The following is a 22,611-nucleotide window of genomic DNA, read 5'->3' as shown; positions in this document are numbered from 1 at the left end:
TCTCATGGCATGCCAGATTTCTAGCCAGATTTTTCCAGTCCTTTGTTCCTGTAGAACCCAATGTGGCTGGAACATTAGACTGGAAGAATTTGCAACAAAAACAGTATGCAGCATTCTGGGTTTTTGAGTACATAAGCCATGGCCTCTCCACTTTGTTACCACTGGAGATTTCACGCCAGTAATGTGTTGGATGGACACTTCTATTTTCATTGTCTTTGGGGAACATGAAGTTTTTCACTTGCTGTGGCCCGTGCAGTACAAGGAAGTCCCTCAGGCTACTGCTCAAGTGGGTCCACAGTCCTGGATCATCTAGACTTAAGGAACTAAACTCAGCAGCAGCTGTTTCTTGTGCCTCCACCACACTCTTCTCTGATCTGCACTTTTTTTCTTCAGGAATGTGCATGGTTACATCCATTTGAGATGGAGATATGGATGCTGCAGTAGCTGCCAGGTCACCTGCACTCTGACTAACTGGAAAATCAGGCATCTCCTCACCCCTCACATCCTCACTGGGGCCGGAAGGCTCACCGTGAACATTTGTGTCTATGTATCTCAGGAGAGCTCCTTCCTGTTTAGATAGAAAGCTTCCTTTGCTTTCTTTCTTTTTCTGAATGCTGCCCCAGAGGGGCGTTTTATTCTTTCACTGATGACTGCCGTTCTATGTCAGCTATAGTGGCTCTCAACACTCAATTGAAGGGGACAAATAAGCAGGCTGGTAGCAGGGCCTGACTGAGGGAAGATATCAGCATCTTAAGGGCCTAACTGGCTCCTACTACTTCGGTTGACCGGCTGTTCTCCTCAAGTGGGTTCAGGAAAGCAGCAGGAAACAGGAAGCTCGCTGAGATTAATCAGTCCAGGCTCCTGGGGGTGCTGGAGAGGTATATAAGAGGCTCCTCCTCCTCTCTCTCCCTGCAGCTCCTACTGCTTTCTGTTATTCCCTCTCACCTTTTCTCCTGCCTGCCTGTTATGTCTCTTGTGCCCTCCTTCCTCCAGCACAGCACTCCACCATCTCTGTGCATCTAGAGCAGAGAGAATACATATGCACCAGCAGCAGATACAATTTTCTACACTCTGGGTCCTAGTGATGCCTGCCCCCCACAGTCTGGCACCTGGGGCAGCCACCTCAGTTCGCCTCATTGTAAGGCCAGCCCTGGCTACGTGTGCATTATGGGGCCATGCTGTTATAGTTATGCCTGTGTAGTCTCCGTAGTATAGATACACCCCTGGACAATAGGAGAGAGAGCAGAAGCTTGAAGATAAAGGAGGATTTGGACATGAGGAACAGCTTTTGGCAGTGAGAGCAACTTGAGGTAAGAATAAGGATTTCCAAGGTTATGGAGCATGGTGCAGTCTCTCTGCTGTTTCAGGATGTTGTCTCAGTTGGAGTTGTGGAGGATACTAGTGCAGTGAGTTAAGCTAACTTCCAACGTTCAGGAGAAGTTTGAGTTCGCTGCTTGGCCCTGTGAATTTGTCCCTTCCAGTCACAGAACCTCCCAGCTTTGAAAGAATGTGGGATTCCTTCTGTGTGTTTTGCTGATGCACTGCAATCCTTGAAATCTGGTGTGGATTTGTCTGACCTCAGCAGGGTGTCTTTTTCCGCTTGCAGGCTTCTGGAGTCACCTTTGCATGTACCTACTGGTCTGACTAAGTGCTTTGTCTGTCTGTCTGTCTCTTTCTCTCTCTCTCCACAAGCTGGAGAACCCAGCTGAAAATCTTCTTTAAACTGGACTAGGCAGCTTTGGGAGCTCCAGTTCCAAGGGAGTGGCTGGGAAATACTGGCTCCTAGCTCCTTTCCCAGCCAGGTGACTCCACCAAAGGTGCGATCCCTGGATTGGAATAAATACTATTGTGAAAGTCTGCCCTTCCCGAGCAACAAGGATGTCCCACGCAGTCACCTAACATTCCCATTGCTTGTGGGATCTTTGCATTATCTGGCATCTCGACCAGGCACCCAGCTGAGTAGCTGCAAGCTAGAGTGGGGACCTGGGCATGCCCTGTGGGAAGTGGGTAAGTACTGTGCGGCATTTACAGGAAGCTACTATATAGTGGGAATGTAGAGCACATCATTAGCTCAGAAGCAAATCCACATTTACCACTGTGCTGGTGTCTGCTGGGCCAGGCAGTCTCTTCTGGCACTAGACTGGTGGAAAAGATAAAGGGCAGTCTTGGCTGTTTGTCTGTAGATAAGATGACTTGGTAGGCCTGGCTTTCACTGATAGTCCTCTATCCAGCCTGCCTTAAAGTTCATAGCAATTAACTATGGAGGCTTGAGGCTCAGTTTCCTAGTAAATTTGTTCACACTAAATGTCTGTAACTGTGGCTGAGAGTGCCATATGGTAGGGACAGTGCCTTCATCTCTATCTGGTGTAGGGCTGAGAACTATTTGGGGAATCATACCAGTCACAAAGGCCCTGTTCCCCCTGAAATGGAACTGAGCTAGATATGGCCCGCTCCTGACAAACATGGGCTAGGCTTGGTTTCAGTGTCTGAAAAACAAGGGGAAACCATTCCTTGTTAAAGATGTCTGGCTAAGGTGGGAAGACTAAAACCTCAGTTTCTAGATAGGGTTGTCATGCAACTAGGTCCTGTGCCCAGCAGTAACTGGGGTGTGGGAGAAGGTGGGACAGAACATGTAGTGTGGCAAAGGCCGTGCTCTCCCACCTGTGCAAATCCACTTCAAAGGTGAAGCTCCTGCAGAGCTGCCTTCCAGAATTAGGGGAGTGGGAAGGTGAGAATGAACCTCCCATATCAGTATGCTCCTCACTTTAATGAATGGAAAAGTCCAGACCTTGTCCACAATGATCCAGCCATCCAAGGAGGCAATCCAAACAATATACCCAGATACTGCCCTGGGCACTCAGAGGGTGGAAGTATCGAAGGGCGGTGCACAGGAAGGAGGCTTTCTCTGTCTGCCTTGGGGAAACATTCACAGTGGCTAAGGATTCCTGTTTCTTCTTGGAAGAAATAGAAGATGGTCCCTTGGCTCCTAGGCCAGGAAAAGAGTTCATGCATCGGGACTTCAGGGATGAAGGAATGAAGATGGGTGAGAGACAGGTGCAAAAGCAGTGGATAGGGGATGAGCTGAGTGAAGGGGCTATGGGCCCACTTGGTTACTGGGGTGTTGGTATGTAATGCATGCAGAGTCTGGCTATTCCTTCCCTGTGAGAGAGAGAGAGAGAGAGAGAGGAGGGAGCAATTCTGCAGTTAGCCTCCTTTGCCTACAATACTCTAGCCTTTGTCTGTCCTTGGGGAGCAGACAGAACTGTCTAGGGTCAGCTAGTCTTGGTGTAAACCAGGGGTGGGGAACCCTTTTTTTCTGTCATAGGCCATTGACTCACAGAAAAAAATCCATTGCAAGTCACTCACCCACCTGGGGGGGGGGGCGGTGGGGCAGAGCTCGGGGATTCCTCCCCCCGCAGTGGGGTGAGCCAGCGCTCACAACTTCAGCCTCGTGGGGGGGTGCCAAGACTTAGGGTTTCCCTCCCACAGTAGGTCCAGCCAGTGCTTGTGGCTCCAGCCCTGTGGGGCGGGGGAGAGTGGAGGCTCAGGGTTCAGGGTGAAACTGGCTCGTGGCTTGGTAACTAGAGGCTGGAAATGACCAAACACAGAAAAGAAATCAGCTCCATTGTACTGACACAAGGTAGTCATCCTGGGGACCACTTCCTGCCATTTCCCTGGGAAGAGCAGAGAGTGAGCTCAGTGCTCTTCCACAACCTTTTACTCTTGTCACTTGGTCTCAAGCACTGCTATTTGCCTCTCAATTTGCTCTGGAGGCAGGTGCAGCCCTGCCATAATGGGTTCTCTGGTGCTGAGCTCTGCTTACAAAATGCTGCTGCGTAGGAAATCACTATCTGAAGAAACCCGGAGCCACTCTAGCACCTTCTTATAACTGAGAGTCTTCCTGCTTGTTTAGCCAGCTAGATGGGATAGCTGATGATGGGGAGAAGAGGGATATATTACTCTGGCCACATTTTTGCTGTGAGAAGATTTTCTGAAGGCCCTCTTGATTATGGAGTCTAACATTGTGTGGAAATCCTGTATTTTTCTCCTCTCCCAGCCAGCCACTCTGCAGAAGTGTCTGATGCCCCTGCATGTAGTCCTCCTGCTGCAGAATGAGACTGAGTCCTGATCAGTCTAACTCTAGTGCTCTTGCAGGAGCAGGCAAGGCAATATGTGATTCTCTCCCACTACTGGTGTGGAAGGGAGGAGAGGGAGACAGGCGCACTTCTCCTGCCACCCTTCAATCCTGACCTGCCACATCCTTTGCTTTTCCAGTACTGCTGCTACATCTGCCAAAGAACCTTGGTTCTGACCTACAGACCCCCTACTATTCTGGTATCGTGGCCTCTCCTGTACAGCAGCTGCCAACCCTCTGCCATGTTAAGATGTCCACAAGGTACTCTGCTGTGACCACAAAACTAATGTAATTTGTATTTTAAGGCAGGCTTGGAGTCTCCATTGGTGAAATGACCTCCTAACGGTACAGCCAACCTCGGGCATTCAAAAATCGTAAGTTTGGTTTTAAAATGCTTTTTAAAAATTTCACTTTTTGTAGTGCACTTGGGTCATGGTTTTTAAGCTTTTTATCTCAACAGCCATAAGGGCTGGGAACCCTTTAAAATGAAAACGGAGAATCTCATGTAATGGTATTATTCCAGGACCTGGGGCTCTAAGAAAATACCAGTGGTTCCCAGACTTGCAATAAAGTGGCAGCACTGTAAAAACTATCCAACAGCCAGATAGCTTCCTTCTGTTTCTCGTTTGTCTCCTTCCCCACTAATAAAACCTCCACTCCTCAAAAGCCACCCCAGGGATTCTCCTACTTGGAGTTTGAGCTGGCTTTGCCATCCCACCAGCATCAGAGTGTGGTACATAGATCTACAAAGAAATCATTTTGTTTTTTTTTTATTTGCTAGTAAACTCTCCTGGCTGTCCCAGCACTCAAGCTATTCACAAGAGCAGACGGCACGTGATGCTGTAGGAATAACCAACTTGGAGGGCAAGCCTCTTGCTCTTCCTGGGGCTCAGGCTGGCAGTGGCAGCTACCTTTCTCAGCGCTTCTGTTCACTATAAAATGTTCTCTCCAAGTCTGCATGTGGGGTCAGTGTGACCTGGTGACTGACATGGGGTCAGTGTGTAGGAGCTCTGGAAAGGGCTTGTACAAAAAAGGGTCCTTCTCATTTTCTGATGTGTATCTTCCACCAAGACAGACCCACTGGACTTCTGTAGGGCCTATGCTGCTCCAGGAGAGGCTTATGCCCTAACCAAATGCCAGCTACTTCAGGGTTGCATAGTATATCCAGCAGGGTTTGCAGTTCTGGGGTTGATTAATAGTTCTGGCAGCTAAAGAAACAATCTGTCTGATTCCTAAATTGAACGTTTGATGCAGAAACTGCAGAAAGAATGGACCTGGGTTCTCTGTCCTTTAGTCCCTTTTCTGACTGACTCCTAGATGGAGCATGGCTGCTCCACAGCACATTAAACAATTTTCAGCCTCCACCCCCAAACTCTCACGTGGGGTAGTTAGTCAGGACTGGAAACCAGAGTCTGACCGTGATTCATCTTTCCCTGGGAGGACTCAATACTGTTTAAAGGTAAACTGAGAAGGATTTTTTTTAAATTGTGCTTGTGCCTCTTGCTTCCTTATGAAGGAGAAATAAGGCCTGGGAGATAGGTTAAATATGTTTTTAACTGCTTGTGTGTTACCCTAGAGATTTTCAGAGTGTAAAGTCTGGTGGTGGTGGTGGAGGATGACTAGAAGTCCCAGGGATGTTTACTGTGAGTTCTACACTGTAACTGAAGGGGCAATGCAATGACTCTTTAACAAACACTTTATTTCTCCAAAATATGACTTGGTGAATGGTTAGCACAGTGACTCAAGCCGCTCCTCATCCCCTTCCCTCACCCACGCCTTCCCCTGCCAAATCTTAGTTTGACTAAAATCACCTCCCTTCTCAGGTGCTGCAGCTTCCATTCTGTTGGCTCTTGCGTTATCTCCATTTAATTAATTCTGAGCCATTGTAGCCTTCTGGCTTAAGCAGGACATCCGTTTCTAACACAGAAAAATCAATCAGAACAAGAAATATTACTACTACTTGGAGTACAAGCTCCTTGGGCAGGGATTGTCCCCTCATGTTTGTACCATGTCTAGCACAGTGGGGTCCTGGTCTACGAGTGGGGTTGCTACTACTGCAGTAAAATGTCTAAATCACTTAGCTCTTTGGCCTACAGGCACTAGAGGAGGCTTTTGCCTCTTGATTCTTCTGCACGTCATGGTAGACAGCACTAGGCTTATCCGAAAAGCCAAGTGTGGGCAGCAGTGGGGAAGGCTAGAGAAGACATGTGGGCTGTACTGCAACGGAAAGGAGGACCAATCCCAGTGCAGCTGCTGTGCCTGGGAAACCTCATTTAGTTTAGTCCATTCCAGCAGTGGGCTGTTCCTTTGCTCAGCTATTATAACAGCACCTTTCCCGCACAATGCCGTCATACTGCCCCACTGCTTCTATTTTAAATCTCTGGGACTGGATCTTGTGACACAGGGATTTGGCATCCCCCCTACATGCTGGAATGTGGCACCTTGGAAGAGGAGAGTGGCAGCAGCTGCTGTACCGGGAGTGCCCCTCCTTGCCTTGAGCATAGGGGGAGACCCAGGTTCCTATCCTAGGACTGTTACTTGTCAGAACAGCAGTGTCTCTGTCTGTGTCAGAGCAGCAGGGTCTAACTCTCTGTGCATCTCTCTCTTACCCACCACCACGTTTAGAGTTGGAACAGCCCAAGAAATCACTCCGGGCAGCTGGGGCCTCCAGAGCCCTCATTCTTCTCTTTCAGGTATGTAGTTACTTTGTTGCTGGGCACAGGAGTGGAACCAGCTGACTTGTAGTCATGCAAAGTTCTTTCACAGGCTGGCTATCAGGGCTGCTGGTGAGGGGAGGGGTCCTTCTGCATTTAAGGTTTCATGCACCTGAATCTTCTGTTTGGTATGATGACTTGCCCCTGTAACAGGGTTTCTTGGAGGGCAGTGGGGGTTGGGGGAAGTTGGAACTTTGTTGGGAAGCCAGAGGAATTTCCTTGATGGCCTTCTAACAACCTTCATATTATCCAAATGTGCTGCTCAGGCAGATGGTACTTAACGCTCTCCTTGGTTCCCTCTGTGTGTCTTCTGAAGTCTACCATGGGTCTCTTATTGTGTGGCTGATAGTCCCAGAAAGCAGACTCTGAGAAGGACTGAGGGGACATGGGATACCTAGTCTCTTGGACTGATCTGTTGCTTCTTCTGCTGTGTGAGTTCTGCCTTGGGACTGGCAGAGAGAGCAGATACCTTTCTAGGGTGTGAGGGAAGCTTTTTATAACTGGGAATGTGGAAGAGGAGAAGAGCAGCAGCAAAGCATGTCAATCTTATGTTAACCAAAACTTGCCTGGGACAGGCCTGTATATACTGCTTACTCAGGCCTGTCTCCCCCTGCCACCCCTCAAAGGATAGTGGTGCTTAGGACGGTCCTGAGCACCACCATCAGGGCAGTTCTCATGTGGCAGCAGTGCCAGGATCCCAGTCCAGCCAAAATTATGTATTGATTCATAGATATTTAGGTCAAAAGGGACCATTATGATCATCTAGTCTGACCTCCTGCACAACAGAATTTCACCCACCAGTCCTGCAAAAAACCTCTCACCTATGTCTGTGCTATTGAAGTCCTCAAATTGTGGTTTAAAGACTTCAAGGAGCAGAGAATCCTCCAGCAAGTGACCCGTGCCCCATGCTACAGAGGAAGGCGAAAAACCTCCAGGGCCTTTTCCAATCTGCCCTGGAGGAAAATTCCTTCCCAACCCCAAATATGACGATCAACTAAACCCTGAGCATATGGGAAAGATTCATCAGCCAGATACTACAGAAAATTCTTTCCTGGGTAACTCAGATTGGGCCGAATAGGAATTGGTAGTGACAGTGTTTTGGTGTGGGGTGAGATGGGGCCTTTGTCACCTTCTACACTGGATTCCCTGTGCCCAACACAGGAATGTGGTGACAGAGACTGTGTTGTAATGTAAATTGGGATGTTCCCAGGAAGCTCGTTCTGCCCGGAAACCCAAGCACATCCTTGGATAGATGGCACTAGGTGTGGCTATAGTTCCCTTCCTAGCCCGATAGGCTGCACCCCATTTAGGACATGCCTTCCTGGTGACCATTGGGTTTTGGTTTCTCTAGTCAGTAACTGATGTAATCTCTTAATCCTCCTCACTCTTTTATATTGGGACACTAGAGTCATCTCTTTCAACACAACTTATTTTAAGTGTCTCAAGGCTGAGCATGCTCAGTAGTTTAACTGAGCATGCTCTTCCTTTGATGGTCTTGGTGCAAAAAGAAGGAGTCTCTGCTGAGGCCTCTGCTGAGGCAAAAGGTTCTGGACTTACCAGTTTCTCCAGGACAGGTACAGCCTGGGTGGTGGCAGGGCCAGTTTCCTCCCTTCTAATGTGCCACTGGCCTCTCCTGAATGGGTCCCTTCTGGCGGGGAGAGGAGTTGAGTCTGCATGGCCTGTTTCGTGCTGGAACTGAGTAAGGGGGCTGGTAAGTGCCAGTGGTGCTGTGATATGGACACTTGCCCCCTGGCAACTGGACTTGCCCAGCTCTCTTCCATAAGTGTTGAGTTGTCGGGATGGTGCGTGGCTGAGTCCCTGACAGTGTCATGCTACAAACAGCTCTTCTTTCTCTTCCAGCTGCACTGAAATCTGCAAAAATTCTTTGCTGCAAGAAAACCAGGGTTATGTCATCAGAAGATGATGTTGTTGGGGAGGCTCTTGGGGGCAGCTTTTGGGAGGTAAGGCGGGATCATTAGGAGGGAGGACAATGTCTTTTACGTGTCACCCATAGAGTTATGGCTTTGGTCTCAAGCTTTCTGGGTAATATGCTATTCCCCTGGAGTGGGAGAGAGGGAGAGACACTGACTTGCTTTTGGGACTGGTGTAGTTCTCTGGAGGGGGATTCAGTAGGGTGTATAGGGGAGGTAACCCCTTCCTTCTCAGAAGCTACTAAGTGATGCCTCTGTTCTAGACCTGAATCAACACCAATGGAGAAGAATGTGAAGCCAGAACATCCCACCTCTTAAACTTCCCACAATACATCCACTTCCTCCTGCGGGAGCCCTGGGTGGGGTCCTAGCCCGGCTGCTAGCCTCAGCAGGACCTGCCCTTAGTATGTGGTGGCCTGATCTGCTGCCCCTGGCTCCTAGGGTGGGTGGATGGGTGGGTGTGAAGTCAGTGCAGTGGGACTGACACTGTCTGCTCTTTCAGGCTGGTAACTACAGGCGGACAGTGAAGCGTGTAGATGATGGGCACCGTCTCTGTAACGACCTCATCTCCTGCTTCCAGGAGCGAGCCAAGATTGAGAAGAACTATGCCCAGCAGCTAACAGACTGGTCCCGCAAATGGAGGACCACTGTAGAGAAGGGTGAGGCCGGCCGGCTAGGGTGGGCACAGGCTTCAGGAGAAGCTCTCCACTCCTAGAGCACCCTGTCTTGCTGTGGTTGGGGCTGTCCTTAGGAGATGAGCACACCCATTGGGCAGCATGGAGCTGGATTTCTTGTATTCTTCTTTCCTGGCTCAAACCAAGTAGCTCTAGGACAGGGATGCTCTGTGGTTCCTTTCCAGCCACCAGTTCTCTGATCCCTTCAAGGAAGGGATGTTCCCTCTGCATTTCCAAGTGCTCCATTACAAAAAAATGTTTGCCAGACTGGAAGGGGAGGTTCAGGCTTGGAGTGTGTACAAGGGAAGATCTGTAGCCTGACTAAAGGATGACTTGGGAGGAGACGATGGGAACACAAGTGCCTAAGAGAATCTAGTGGCAGGTGATTGACATCACAAGGTGATAGAGCCTTAGAGTGTAACAAGGAATGGGAGGGTATTAGAGCAGTTGCCCTAAAGTGCCCACTAGCCCGTGAAACTGGCCTTAAGCTCCAGCCAGGGGGCTGCCATTGCTTCCCTCTTCTAAGCTCAGCTAAGCTAAGCAAAGCCCCTGAGGAATATTTTGTAGAGACTCACCTACACTGCACTGGGGCAGGACTAGATCATCAGCTATGCACGCTCATTGTTAATACCTGACTCTGCGAGCTGTAACACGTAGTCCTTCCTCTCTTTTCTATCTGTGCAGAGAACAGTCCACGTTGGCCTGAGTGCTTTTTGGTGGTGGCAGAGGTGTCCTGCATGATGAAGGAAGGCTGGCTTCTGAACTTGGTCCTCATATCTGTGGACATAGGGTTGTAATGGCCACTCTCATGTTTGCTCCTCCAGGCCCTCAGTATGGCACACTAGAGAAGACTTGGCACGCCTTCCTGACAGCTGCAGACAAGCTGAGTGAGATCCATCTAGAGGTGCGGAACCATCTTGCTGGAGAAGATGCAGACAAGATCAAGGCCTGGCAGAAGGAGGCCTACCATAAGCAGATGATTGGTGGGTTCAAGGAGACTAAAGAGGCAGAGGATGGATTCCGTAAGGCCCAAAAACCCTGGGTGAAGAAGCTGAAAGATGTGAGCAAGGAGTGTGTGTAAGGCAGAGGGGGCTGGGATGCTGGCGCTAGACATTTTTGCCTGGAGTGCAGTTAGCTTGGGTGCGCTTTGTTTAGGCATCTCTTTAGTTGTGGGGGTTGGTTCTGTTAGGTGTGGCTGGCTCTTTGCCCATGGCATACTTGCAGCCTTCCTTGGTGCAGAAATATCTGGGGTTGGTGGGCTGAGGCCCTCCTGTGTGGCAACCTGTGACTTGGGGGAGGAAGGGGGTGACTTTATGTCTGTGGAGTTCGGGGGAAGCCTTTTCCTTTGAGCATGGCAGGCTGATGGCTGAGCTGGCCTCTCCTGATGGGGCTGGCTCCTATGTGATGTTTGCTGCCAGTAATAAAGTCTGAAAAACAACACCTACCATCTCTTCCCCCTTCCCCCCAGCAACACGTAAGGGATGGGAAAGTTTGTGCTGGGGCACCTAGCTCTGTTTTTTACAGAACTACCTGTGTTAGGTGGAGACCTCTAAGAAGAACTATCACACAGCCCGGAAGGATGAGAAGACCGCACAGACACGTGAGAACCATGCCAAGGCAGATTCCTCCATCTCACAGGAGCAGCTGTACAAGCTGCAGGAGCGTGTAGAGAAATGTGCACAAGAAGCTGAGAAGGTGGGTGTGCCCTATGTGGACTCAGACCATTAGGGGTCACTATACCGGCGAGGCATGGGGAGAAGAGACTTGAAATGAGTGTCAGCTTAGCTCCTGGTCCTACAGGGTGCCAAGTATCCTCGCTGCCTGCTGACTTGTGTGGGAGCTCAGTACCTCATGGGACTGAGCTGTAGCTAGTCAGGTCCTGGTGACAGGATTCAGACAGCGCACCTGGTGCTGTATAACAAATAGTTCCAGGCTGCTGCTCCATAAGGTAGACGCTGCAGTGCAGAAGGATCCGGCACAAGAGTGACTAGTGTGCATGTCCAGGTGAATGCAAAGTTGTAGAGCTGCTCAATGGAGAAGATGACTGGAGAGCTGAGCCTGTCTCTGTCTGTCTGACCCCCTCTCTGTCCTCCTCACCCGCAGCTGGGAAAGTCACTGCCATTGGAGAACTGGGGAAGGTGTCAGAGGTAGAGAGGGGTCACTGACATGGCAGGACTGCAAGCCTGGCTCTGGGGAGGAAGGGGCTTGCCTGGGTTCCCCTGATGTTCCCATACGTCATGCTTAGCTGTGCAGGGGAGTCTGTGCAGGGTCCCCTGATGGAGAAGAGCAGGAGCAGGTGGGGAAGAAGCTCTTGTGTGCCCTAGACAGGATGCAGAGCAGGGGGTTGGCACCACGGCCAGTTGGCTTATGTTTGTTCTCACTCCTGGCTGCTGCAGTGTAAGGATCAGTATGAGAAGATGCTAGATGAGCTAAACCGCTACAATCCCCGCTACATGGAGGACATGGAACAGGTGTTTGAGGGCTGCCAGGAGGCAGAGTGCAAGCGACTGTGCTTCTTCAAGGAGATGTTCCTGGATCTACACCAACATCTCAACATCTCCACTAATGAAAGGTACCTACCTGTGCAGTGCGTCCTGGTGTGCGACGGGGATGTCCACTGCATGGCCTCTGGGAAAGGAGAGCGTCTGGCGTGTGTGTGTGGGTGGTGGTGCGGGGGGGCTTGTGTCCTATTATTTCCCCTTCTAAGGTGTCTGAATAGCTGCAGTCTGACCACAGCTTGTCTCTGGTTTTATTCAGGGTGGGTTCCGCCTCAGTTTGAGGATTCCACCGCTCCTACCATTGTGCACCCTTCTTGTGGGTGTGAGTCTTTAATCTACTCTGTCCTTCACTATGCAGAGAAGGCTGTTACCTGCCTCCAGGGGGATGTCTACTCTGTATCTGGCTGTGCGGACCTACCCCCAGCCCTCAGAGCCTGAGCTGCCATTTCTGCACAGCTATTTTTAGCACACTAGCTCCACTGTGGACCCAGGCTGGGAGACTCACTCCCAGGTGAGGTGTAGAAATACACCAACTCACTGCTCCATAAACTTTGAGGGCCAACGCCACCCCATTCCCTCCAATAGCTGGAGACATTTAACCTGCTTCCTTTGGTGTGATATGACTCAGGAGATATGGCCATGAACCCCCATGTAATACTGTGCCGGGGCATGGGGGTAGCCATTGCAGCCTCCCAGGACAGTTTTTGTGTAGGGTCGAGGAACAGTATACGTCAAAGAGACCCATTTCCCTGTGTCTCTTCATGGGATTCTGCCAGCCCTTTGCAAGTTCCAGCAGCAGGGCATCTCCAGCTGTCCATGCCTATGAGCCAGGCCAGCTGGCTCCCTGCTCCATCTCTGAGGGGATGGTGCTTCCATGGAGTGGGATGTCTGGCTTGTGAAATGCTTTGGGGTTAAAGGTGCTGGAGCACAGCCTCTCTAATCCCCAGTGGTTCTTGAAATAGGATGATATGGAGGTGAAAGGGGAAATTTATGCACCTGACAGTAATTTGGGGCTGTACAGGGACTTGCTCACTGACATTGGTTCTGCTTCTGCTTGCAGTTTCCATGCGCTGTACCGGGATCTGTACCAGGGAATCGTGGCTGCAGATGACCAGGAGGACCTGAAATGGTGGCGCAACACTCATGGGCCAGCCATGGCCATGAATTGGCCACAGTTTGAGGTGGCGTATTCCTCATTTCCACATGCTGCAGAGCTACTTTATTGTACTCGTACTCTGTGGCTTCCCCCTGCCCGCTGAGACTTCCCACTGGAAAACACTCTGTCCCTGCTCACCTGGGATCATGATGTTTCGTTTCTTTTTTCTTAGAGGGGATAGTACTGGAAGGTCTACCTCTGTGGCAACTGGGGAGAGGCCATGCCAGCTAAAATGCAATCATTCTGGCCCCCCTCCCAGCTCTGGTCAGGGATGGGGGTTTATGCTAAGGGTAATGAGACATGCTGAATCTTTTCTCCCCCCTCTACACCCCCAATCCTCAGGCATGATCTTACTGCCTCTGCAGGGCTCTTATTTGTCAGACTATTCCATTGCATTGCTTGGCCATTAGTTAAATATGGTGCTGTGTTCTTGTGCCCCACCCGCCTTCCTCTCTGGCAGTAGAATAAACTGTGTCAAAGCTCTCTGGACTCAGGGGACTGACGTGCCTTTCCTTCTGGACAGGAATGGACCCTGGAAACCCAGCGGCCAATCAGCAAGAAGGAGAAAAGCAGTAAAAGTGCTGAAGATGTGACGCTGACCAGCATCGTGCCCACACGGGACGGTGTTTCTCAGACCCCTCCACAGACACGGCGAGGGTAAGGGCTGAAGCCTGGGACATACTGGAGAGGCATAATTATGCCCTGGAGTATGAAATAGCTTAGCTGAGAAGAATGATCTCATTTGTATTTCTCTCCCTCTTTTTTTCACCATTGGGCTGGAAATGGGTGAGCCCCAAGCAGTGCCCTGGCCTATACAACTCGGAGATGAGTAGGGCAGAGAAAGGGGCTTTCTTGGAGCATTGGGGTGGGATAGTGGGAGGATCTCCTCTGCTGTCCACGTGCACTCATATGATAGTGCCAGAGCTAGGACCTTCCTCTCCTAGTGGCCCTGTTCAGTGCTGGGGTCTCCTCTCAACTCATCCTAGCATGGGTCTGCTTAGTCTGATTCACTGCTGAGCAGGATGCTGTGTGGGGGAGGTTGCTGGTAGGATTTTGCCTTCAGCTGCTTTTCATCTCTGGGAGATGGAAAAAGCCCCTGGTGATTGGGAACTAGAAATCCTTCCCTAGGTACACTGGCAGGCCTGGATGTTTGAACAAGACTCTCTTCTGTGGATACGAGCATCTTATGGTTTGGTGTGGAGTGCTACTTGGTCAAAACTTGACAAGCCCAACAGAGAAAGTTTACACAATTCAGGTAGCTGCTTCCTCTTTCAGGATCTGTAGCAAATGAGTTAGAGAATGGGAAGGAGTTTAGGAAATGAGTCTCCCATGGTGTCCACTTCCTTCCTGCTCCAGAAGACATTATCTCCTGCTAGCACAAATGAAGCTTAGAATTGAACATGGCAGGGAAGGAGTTGGAAGTAATCTGGGTGGAGCTGTCTCCAGGCTGTTGTCCTTTCCCAAGGAGCTGGATTCAGGGCCCTATTTGCCAATCCACAGGTTTTCCTACCAAGCGGAGAAGAACAATTTCTTCTATGACACCCTGAGGGCATCAGCCCATGTGAAGTTAGTATGGAATGCCCCCTATCCAGGGGGTGTCTGGGTTCAAACTATTTGTGTTCTGCTCTTCCTTTCTCCTCTGTTCTGGCCCCTGAGTTAGGGAGACCAGCTGAGTCTGCCCTGGGGGGATGTGGCCTCCTTTCTCTTTCAGGGCTGTTTCCAGCTGAGCATGTTTTGGAAATACCTGAACTTCTTTGTGTTGGCTGTCCTGGGTGAGGGATGTCTGAGTGGGGTTGGGACTTGAAAGGGGGGATGCTCTTTGGACCCGTTGCTTACACAACCCCCTGGGGTTCTGCAGTTTTCTGGGCTGTTTTGAGCCAAATCTAACTTCTCCTGGTCTCTCTCCTTCCCATACATTTCCACCCTCCTGTCCTGCCTCTCTGTCTCCTCCTGGCTCAAGTGTAGTTGTCCCTGGGGCTCTATGGTGATGCATGATTCAGGAGATGGGGAGGCACCTCAGAGGGTCAGGCCTGTGTTTGAGATAATCCTGCGTTTTTGTTTTTCCTCCCCACACACACAGCGGAGCGAAAGAGGACATGTCGGAGTGGTCCGATGACGACACTCCCAAGAAGTGCCTGGATGCCAATGGGCACGAGGAGGACATAAAAGTACCAGGTGTACAGGTGCGAGCGCTGTATGATTACACAGGACAGGAGGCTGATGAACTGAGCTTTAAAGCAGGTACAGAGGCACTAATCCCTTGCCACTACCACTTGGGCTGATGATTGGAAACCTCCCACTGTGAGATCTGGATAGCTCCTTGGGAACTGTTCATTGTCCTTGCCCAGTGCTTCTGGAGAGGGGCATAGCACTGGGCAGGCCAGCACTCCATTCCACCATGCTGCTGAGAGGGGGACCAGCAAGGCTCATACTGTGGGGGAGGCACCTCATGCATAGTGAGGCATTCAGGTGCTGAAAATGGAATGTTTTGGGTCCTGGCCAAGGGGTTGGAGAATAACCTGATTTGTGTTTGTTTGGGGTAGGATGGGGGGTGTGTGTGTGTGTGTGTGTGAGAGAGAGAGGTGGAAACTCTGAATAAAGACATGGGGGGTGGGGGTCTTTTGAGCCCTCATTAGCAAATGTTGCTCCTTGGGCCAGAATTGTGAAAATCTCCTCCAAACCTTTCCTTAGGAACTTAAAGGGGGAGGGTTTGGGTTGCCTTTATAAAGTGCCTCCTCTTGCCTTTGTAAAGGGGCCAGAAAGAGCTAGTTTTGGGGGGATTAAGTTCTTGTCCAATAAGCTGGAGTTAGGTTAGCAGGAGGAAACTCCACAAGCCACCACCTAAGGCAGTGGTACTCAACCTGTTTTATCATTGTAGGAAGCGCCCTCCCCAAACCCTTCCCCCCAGGCCTCTATGTCCAGTGCCCCCCACCCAGAGACTCCCACCACAGAGTGGGGCCAGGAGCAGAGCTCTGTGGCGTGCAAGCTAGGTGGCAGCCCCAGTGTGGTGTGCGAGCCGGGCAGCAGCCCCGGCACTGCAGCATGCAAGCTGGGTGGCCTTTAGCACACAGCTGGGCTGCAGCTATGTGCTAATTGGGCTACTTGCAGCCACGGGTTGAGAACTACTGACCTAAGGTGAGGGAGCTTCCTGGGACTGGAGCAGTCTGCTCCCAGTAGATGATGAGGCTAAGGAGAACCCTGGGACCTTTCTCTCCACCTGAGCTGTTTGTACTCTGCCCACCTCTCCCCAATCTTCCAAGGGGCCATCTGGATCTTGGGAGTGTTTCTAATCTTGCTTGTATTGACTTGCTTGCAGAAACATTGACTCTTTTTGCAGGTACTAAAATCCCTGGCTCAACAAGGGCCTGGTGCATGAGGTCAGCATCTGTGCTGCTGAATCACTACTAGATTTCTTGGCACTAACTCACTTACTGGCTCAGTAGAACAGCTTTAAAGCAATCCCAGCAATAAGATGGATAAGGATAATTACCCTAGGGGGAAGGAGAGATACAATTTCTCTCCCTGACACCTGCTGGTTGGGATGCGATGGAAGGTAGCAGGCCCATGGGTCCCACCCCTCCCACAAAAGAAACCGCTCTAATTCAAGCCAGTTCGTCCCTTCAGTGCTTGGGTCAGCTCATTCCATCCAAATGCTGCTATGACCAGCCTGTACTAGTAGGGCTTGAGTTCAACCTGGATTGCAAGATGACTTTCCTTCCCAGTCTCTGAACAATTGGACAGTCCCACAATGGCAGTCAAATCTCCTTGTCATGATAGAGACAAAGGATTTCTGTTGGTGGCAAGTGATCCTATTCCTTCCCTTTCCCAAAGTTCAGATCTGGGGTAAGGAATAAGAGCCCTTCCTGGCTAATCTCTGTGGGCCCATTCCATAGTTTACTGACTGCCTGGGCTTTGGCCAATCACTGAATGGGCATCTAACAGCTAGAGCTCAGCGGTTTCTCACTAGTCCTTTCCAACTGCTTCGGAGGAGCCTTAGGCCAGAGAGAACATGAAGCAGAGTTCCAGCACTGAGATTTGGGAAGCGCAGTGCTCCCCAAGGGCCTTCTCTTGACCTCTCTGGTGCTGGTCTCCTTATCTAAGGAAAAAAAAATCTTTCATGAGCAACATATGCTTCTTCGAGAGCTCCCTCTGTAGAGTTTTGTGTGCCTGCAATATGGTTCCAGTCCAGTGGGAAATATTGAGATGATGTGATGAGATCAAGATTATACTTGTTTGTTGCATTTCACCTGTATGGGGTTTGTACAGTAACTCCTCGCTTAATGTTGTAGTTATGTTCTTGAAAAATGCTACTTTAAGCAAAATGATGTTAAGCGAATCCAATTTCCCCATAAGAATTAATATAAATGGGGGGGTTAGGTTCCAGGGAATTTTTTTTTGACAGACAAAAGGCTTTATATATATAAAGTTTTAAACAAACAATATAATACAGTACACAGCAATGATGATTGTGAAGCTTGGTTGAGGTGGGGGAGTCAGAGGGTGGGTTATTTCCCAGGGAATGCCTTACTGCTAAATGATGAACTAGCACTCAGCTGAGCCCTCAAAGGTTAACACATTGTTAATGTAGCCTCATGCTCTACAAGGTGGCGCGAATGGAGGGAGGAGACACAGCATGGCAGTGGCTGCAAACATTCCCTGTGGAAACTGAACTTGATGATGAACCCATGCTATCCCACTGGAGCACACCACTCCCTTCGCTTTCCAGGTGGTGGGTGGGTGGGGGTGTGTGTGTGTGTGAGACATGCATTGCCCCTTTAAGTACGCTGATCCCACTCTAAGTACACTGCCTTTTTAAGTAGATCAGCAAGTTGACAGCAGCTGATCCTTCTGTCCTGAGCCCTGTCCTGTTTTCCCACAACACACTCTGTGGAGATGGGGTTCAGGAATGGGGGGTGGAAGTGGGGGCAGGGGGAGACCCTGACATCAGCACTCCTCTTCTCCCCGCCTCCCGCAAGCAGGAGGCTCCTGGGCGCAGCTCCAAAGAAGAGGGCAGGAGCAGCACATGGCAGTGTGGGGGAGGGACAGCTGAACTGCCTGGCAATTGATAACCTGCTGAGTGGCTACTACTTAGGGAACTTAGGGGAGCTGAGGGGACGGGGGCTGCCAGTCCACCCTGGTTCCAAGCCCCTACCAGCCAGCTCCAACGGACGGCTCTTTCTGCAAGCAGTGGACAAAGCAGGCGGCTGCCAAACAACTTTAAATGAGCATGTTCTCTAATTGATCAGCAAGAAAACATTAACTGGGATGATGTTAAGTGAGGAGTTACTGTACTTCTAATAGGAGGGTCATGCCCATTTGCCCCTAGGGAGCTATCCAGACCCTGGGAGGTGTATGGGCTCTTGACTCCTTTCCAGTGGCAAAGTTTGTGCTGTTTCCTCTTTAGGTGAAGAGCTAATGAAGATCAGTGAAGAGGATGAGCAGGGCTGGTGCAAAGGCCAGCTTCACACTGGCCAGGTTGGACTCTATCCTGCTAACTATGTCAAGAGGGTGGGATCATGATTGCTACTCTCATCCTGACGTGTGTGTGTGTCACATGTATATCAGCATCTCCTGCAGAAGTCACCCAATCACTGCTGGGTCCCTAACCCACATCGACAGCATGTGTAGCAATTTCTGGACTCTGGGGACATTTATTTCTTGTAATCAATGCTTCAGTTTAAAATTCTAGAGCTGTAGGGATTTTCTAATAAACAAAGATTGAGTAAAGATTTCTGCTGCCTCTGAGCACTGTAGGAATTGAGGGAGGGGTCTTAATAGCTTGTCCTGGGATGGGCCATTGGGACATATTGATACCTGGCCAATCTGCTTCTGCTTGTAAAAATCTGAGAGCTTTTGGGACCATGATTGGTTGGTTGAAGGCTGATCAGTTACTCAGCTTCCCTCTTTAGGGAAATTTTGAAGACAAACCTTAGTGTAGCTTCCTTTTTGGACCCTTTCAGGTTGGCCTAGGTATGGCCCTGAAGTAGTTCTGGTGGTCTTGGCGCCCCTTCTCACAGACTGGCAGAAGTTAAGTGTCCATGGTAATCTGTTCAGATCTGAGGGCAGCTTTCAATACCATTCACCTCTAGGTCTTATTGATTGCTCGGTGGACTGCAGCTGGAGTAGTTGGCAGAGCTTGAGTGGCTCTATTCTATTCTTTTTTCTTCCAAAGATTCAGTATGGTAGTGCTGGTTATTGCTCACCTGCCCAAAGGGCTATCCCCTGTGGAGCATCTTGACCATGGGTGGTGGATATCGTAGGCAGATGGAGGTTGTGCCTCCCCAAACAGCCTAGCGTGGCCCTGCCCATGCTCCACTCCAAGGCCAGGCCCCCTTCTGCAGTTTTCAGTCCTCTGCCCTGGGCCAGGCTGACTGGGGCTAGCTGGCTTGCCTCCCTCAGGGACTCAAGGCGGCTGGGGCTGCATTGCGGGCCCAGTGCACAGGGGCGCTTCGACCGCAGTGAGGGTGCTCTGGGCTCCTGTGGGGTAGGTGGGGCCCCCATGATCTTGAGGTTCAATTAAGTTTCCCATCCTAGTCAATATTTATGCCAGACAGCGCGGGGAGATGCTGAAGTGTCAGAAAACATGTCCAGGGTGTCATCGGACCAAGGATAGTGCACTATCTGGGAAGTGGATGATATACCTTTTTGGAGCCTCCAGACAAGATGAAGTTGACATAGTGGAGAGGAGGCTTGGTGCCTACCCCACTCAGGTTCGTGGCACTTTTGGTTTGTAGTGGGTTTTTGGATCCTTGATAACTGTAGCTCAAACTACCTCTTCCTTCTGTCTGTAAAGGCATTTATGAGCACTTCTCACACATCTGAAACCCTCTCTCCCCCATCCTTCAGGCCCTTGACTTGCAGACTGGACGACTGTATTGCACTCTACATGGGGTGCAGTGCTTGCAGACCATTTAGAAGCAATATATGCTATAGAATGCGCCTACCTGCTTCGCAACAGAAGCTACCTTACTCCAGTTCCACTAGCTTCCCAACTATTTCCAGGTGCCATTCAGTGATGGGGATCTGTAAAGCTTTTTATGCCCTGGGTCGTCTCTCCATCTTTATATTCCACTGGGGCAACTGAGGTCGGGGGGGGGGAGGGTGGCGTCTGAAGTTCATGTTGCTGGCATTCAAATGTCATGTGGATAGCCGAGGGTCCTCAATTCTGGCTTACATGTGACATACAGAATGGCCGTAGAAGCCCAAATAAATGTAACAGAAAGGAGACATTTGAAGTGCAAAACTAAAGGTGAGATTGGAATTAATTTTTCATTGTAAGATTTCAGTCCTGGGCAAGTGAATTATCACTGAGATACAGAGGTAAAATTGTAAAAACAGCACTTAGAATTTCACCTAGGAAGGTAACTGCGCTTACACACATGAGGTCCTTGGCCCATGGTTGAGAAGATACCTGCCACAGAGTCAGAATAACTGACAAACTTGGGCCAAACATGAGAGAGAGAACTGGAACACAGGAGAGATGTCTTCTAGTAACCCAGATGTTATACAGGCCAACAAAAAGGTTCCAGAACCTTAAACTTGAAAAAGAGCAATAAGACATTCAGAGGAGATCCAACACCCAGATTCACTCCTTTAACTGTAGAGATAAAAAGCAGGCAGACTCAAAACTCTGTACTGACCCCAAGGAGTTACCAAGAACACAAGTAGTAAAATGTCTGCCGTGATGGCAGAAGCCAAATTCTTTGTCAAATTAGATGCAATGGCAGGGTTTGGCAGATGGCCCTGGCCACAAAGCTTTGATATTTGCCTGCCTCATGAGGTTGCCTTTTGGGCTATATTTAGCACCAGGAAGTATTTATCTGCACAATGTGCCAGGTTCAGGAAGGTGTCTCAGGAGTGAAAATGTACATTGATGCCATCATAAGCTGGGGCAGCTCCACGCCTGGACTTCAGGAACAACTCTAGAGGGGACTGGAAATCATAAGAAACAACCTTCAAGTGAATGAGGCTTAAGTGTCCATTTTAAGTTACTGAAAGTGAGCAGACCTGTAAGATTCAAGTACTAGTGAATATGCAGAGACCCAAAGATAAAAGAATTCTGAGACTGCAAGGCATGTTTATTTAGATCAGTAAGCTTGTACCTACCTATGAAGCTCAAACAACTTTCAGTAAAATCGCTTCACAGATAAACCGCATAGATTTGGATGGCAGAGTGGGTCAGAATTCAAGCGTAGCATTCACTGACTGTAGCACTACTGCAGCAATACTTTGACTCACGGGAAGAGTCTCTAAAGAGGTTTCATAAAAAGAGTAGGACTGACAGCTCCCTATGAGCATGACTGGCAGAAAATGTCCAACTGAAAAGATGCTAGGCCTTGCCTATCACTATACAGTTTAACTAGAGAGTTATGAATCCTCAAGCTGAAATGAACCATAAACTACTGATTATGGCCTACAAAAAGACATGGAGAAGTGTAGCCAAAGATGCAGCCATTCCTTTATCATGATCTTGAAGTTCCAGCTAGGACATTGCTCCCTTCACTGACCCGCAGCCAGATGACCTAGAACAAATAGGGATAGTACACATGAACATGAGATGAGCTAGAGGGAAAACAGGCCAAGGATAAAATCCTACGAACAATAAATTATATGTAATAAATGGGGAAATCTAGTCTTCCCACCTATATATTCCTAACTTATATATGAGTTTTCATAACCATTAGCAGAAAAGGACAAATACGCCCACCCCTAGGGACAAGGAAATATTGGGAAGGACATAGGAAGGGTAATTTAGAATGACAGTCCACAATTCTCCTTTTTAAAAAGTGGTGAATGTATGTGAAAGATGGTGGGAAGTACAGAGAAGCAAAGCAGAAATAATCTGTGATACAGAAAGAACTTGCACCTCCAGAGGACAAAGTCTGAAAAGATTTTGTTTGTCCTGAGAAAACATGATAGCCTGATCATAATGGACTGTTTGCAACTTTTCAGAAATATCAACACTTAAATACGCCACAGCTTGTGTGACCAGATCCAGAAAATCAAGTTTGCGCACTGGGAATTCTATAAAATGACAAGGACTGTATTACTGGATAAGGGGACCACACATTAAGAATGGGGAGGTTTTGGACCTTACTGAAATCTGAACTTTGGCATGACAGAGTATGAGATTCCTATAAACAAATGGATTAATAGAATGTGGAGCCTAAGTAGTGAAGAACTTACTTAAAAACAAACAAACTATACTTAATACATCTGCTGGTGCTTTCCCCATAGTGCAGAACTCTTTACAAACAGCTGTGTGTGTACTTGTTTACCAGACTGATGCAATTACAGCCTGACAAACTTCTGATGTTGGCAGAGATCTGACAAATCAAAATGAATACAAAACTATAATGGAGCCAAATGCCCTTTGCCATAATTGGTTAATGTCGTTTGGGGCTGTTAAACCAGAAATCATTTTAAGATTCTGTCTGAAACAGATACAGAAACCTGTTGAAAGGTTCACATTTAAATGCTTGGATGATGTTAAACTATAGCCC

The 22,611-nt window shown here is 49.3% G+C and overlaps 1 protein-coding gene across 8 annotated transcripts in view; it reads left to right on the top strand.

Moving 5' to 3' along the window:
• Positions 1 to 18,837, top strand: part of PACSIN3 (protein kinase C and casein kinase substrate in neurons 3) — a 38,594-nt gene extending 19,757 nt beyond the window's left edge. For 3 of the 8 annotated variants that reach the window (XM_077818650.1, XM_077818648.1, XM_077818647.1), the window contains exons 2-13: positions 4,445 to 4,509; positions 6,761 to 6,828; positions 8,710 to 8,810; positions 9,283 to 9,439; positions 10,279 to 10,514; positions 10,994 to 11,149; positions 11,851 to 12,026; positions 13,013 to 13,133; positions 13,632 to 13,765; positions 14,609 to 14,674; positions 15,189 to 15,349; positions 18,513 to 18,837. In XM_077818650.1, the coding sequence (XP_077674776.1) occupies positions 8,757 to 8,810; positions 9,283 to 9,439; positions 10,279 to 10,514; positions 10,994 to 11,149; positions 11,851 to 12,026; positions 13,013 to 13,133; positions 13,632 to 13,765; positions 14,609 to 14,674; positions 15,189 to 15,349; positions 18,513 to 18,628 (1,377 nt within the window). In that variant the 5' untranslated portion in view covers positions 4,445 to 4,509; positions 6,761 to 6,828; positions 8,710 to 8,756 and the 3' untranslated portion in view covers positions 18,629 to 18,837. Of the gene's footprint in view, positions 1 to 4,440; positions 4,510 to 6,760; positions 6,829 to 8,709; positions 8,811 to 9,282; positions 9,440 to 10,278; positions 10,515 to 10,993; positions 11,150 to 11,850; positions 12,027 to 13,012; positions 13,134 to 13,631; positions 13,766 to 14,608; positions 14,675 to 15,188; positions 15,350 to 18,512 lie in introns of all 8 variants that reach the window. The other 5 variants (XM_077818646.1, XM_077818649.1, XM_077818652.1 and 2 more) reach the window with 4 other exon arrangements.
• The last annotated feature ends 3,774 nt before the right edge of the window (positions 18,838 to 22,611 follow it).

This window comes from Eretmochelys imbricata, chromosome 6, assembly GCF_965152235.1.
Source record: "Eretmochelys imbricata isolate rEreImb1 chromosome 6, rEreImb1.hap1, whole genome shotgun sequence".
Classification (NCBI taxonomy): domain Eukaryota; kingdom Metazoa; phylum Chordata; order Testudines; family Cheloniidae; genus Eretmochelys; species Eretmochelys imbricata.
The sequence above is the reverse complement of the archived record's forward strand: the minus strand, read 5'-3'. Positions and strand labels throughout refer to the sequence as shown.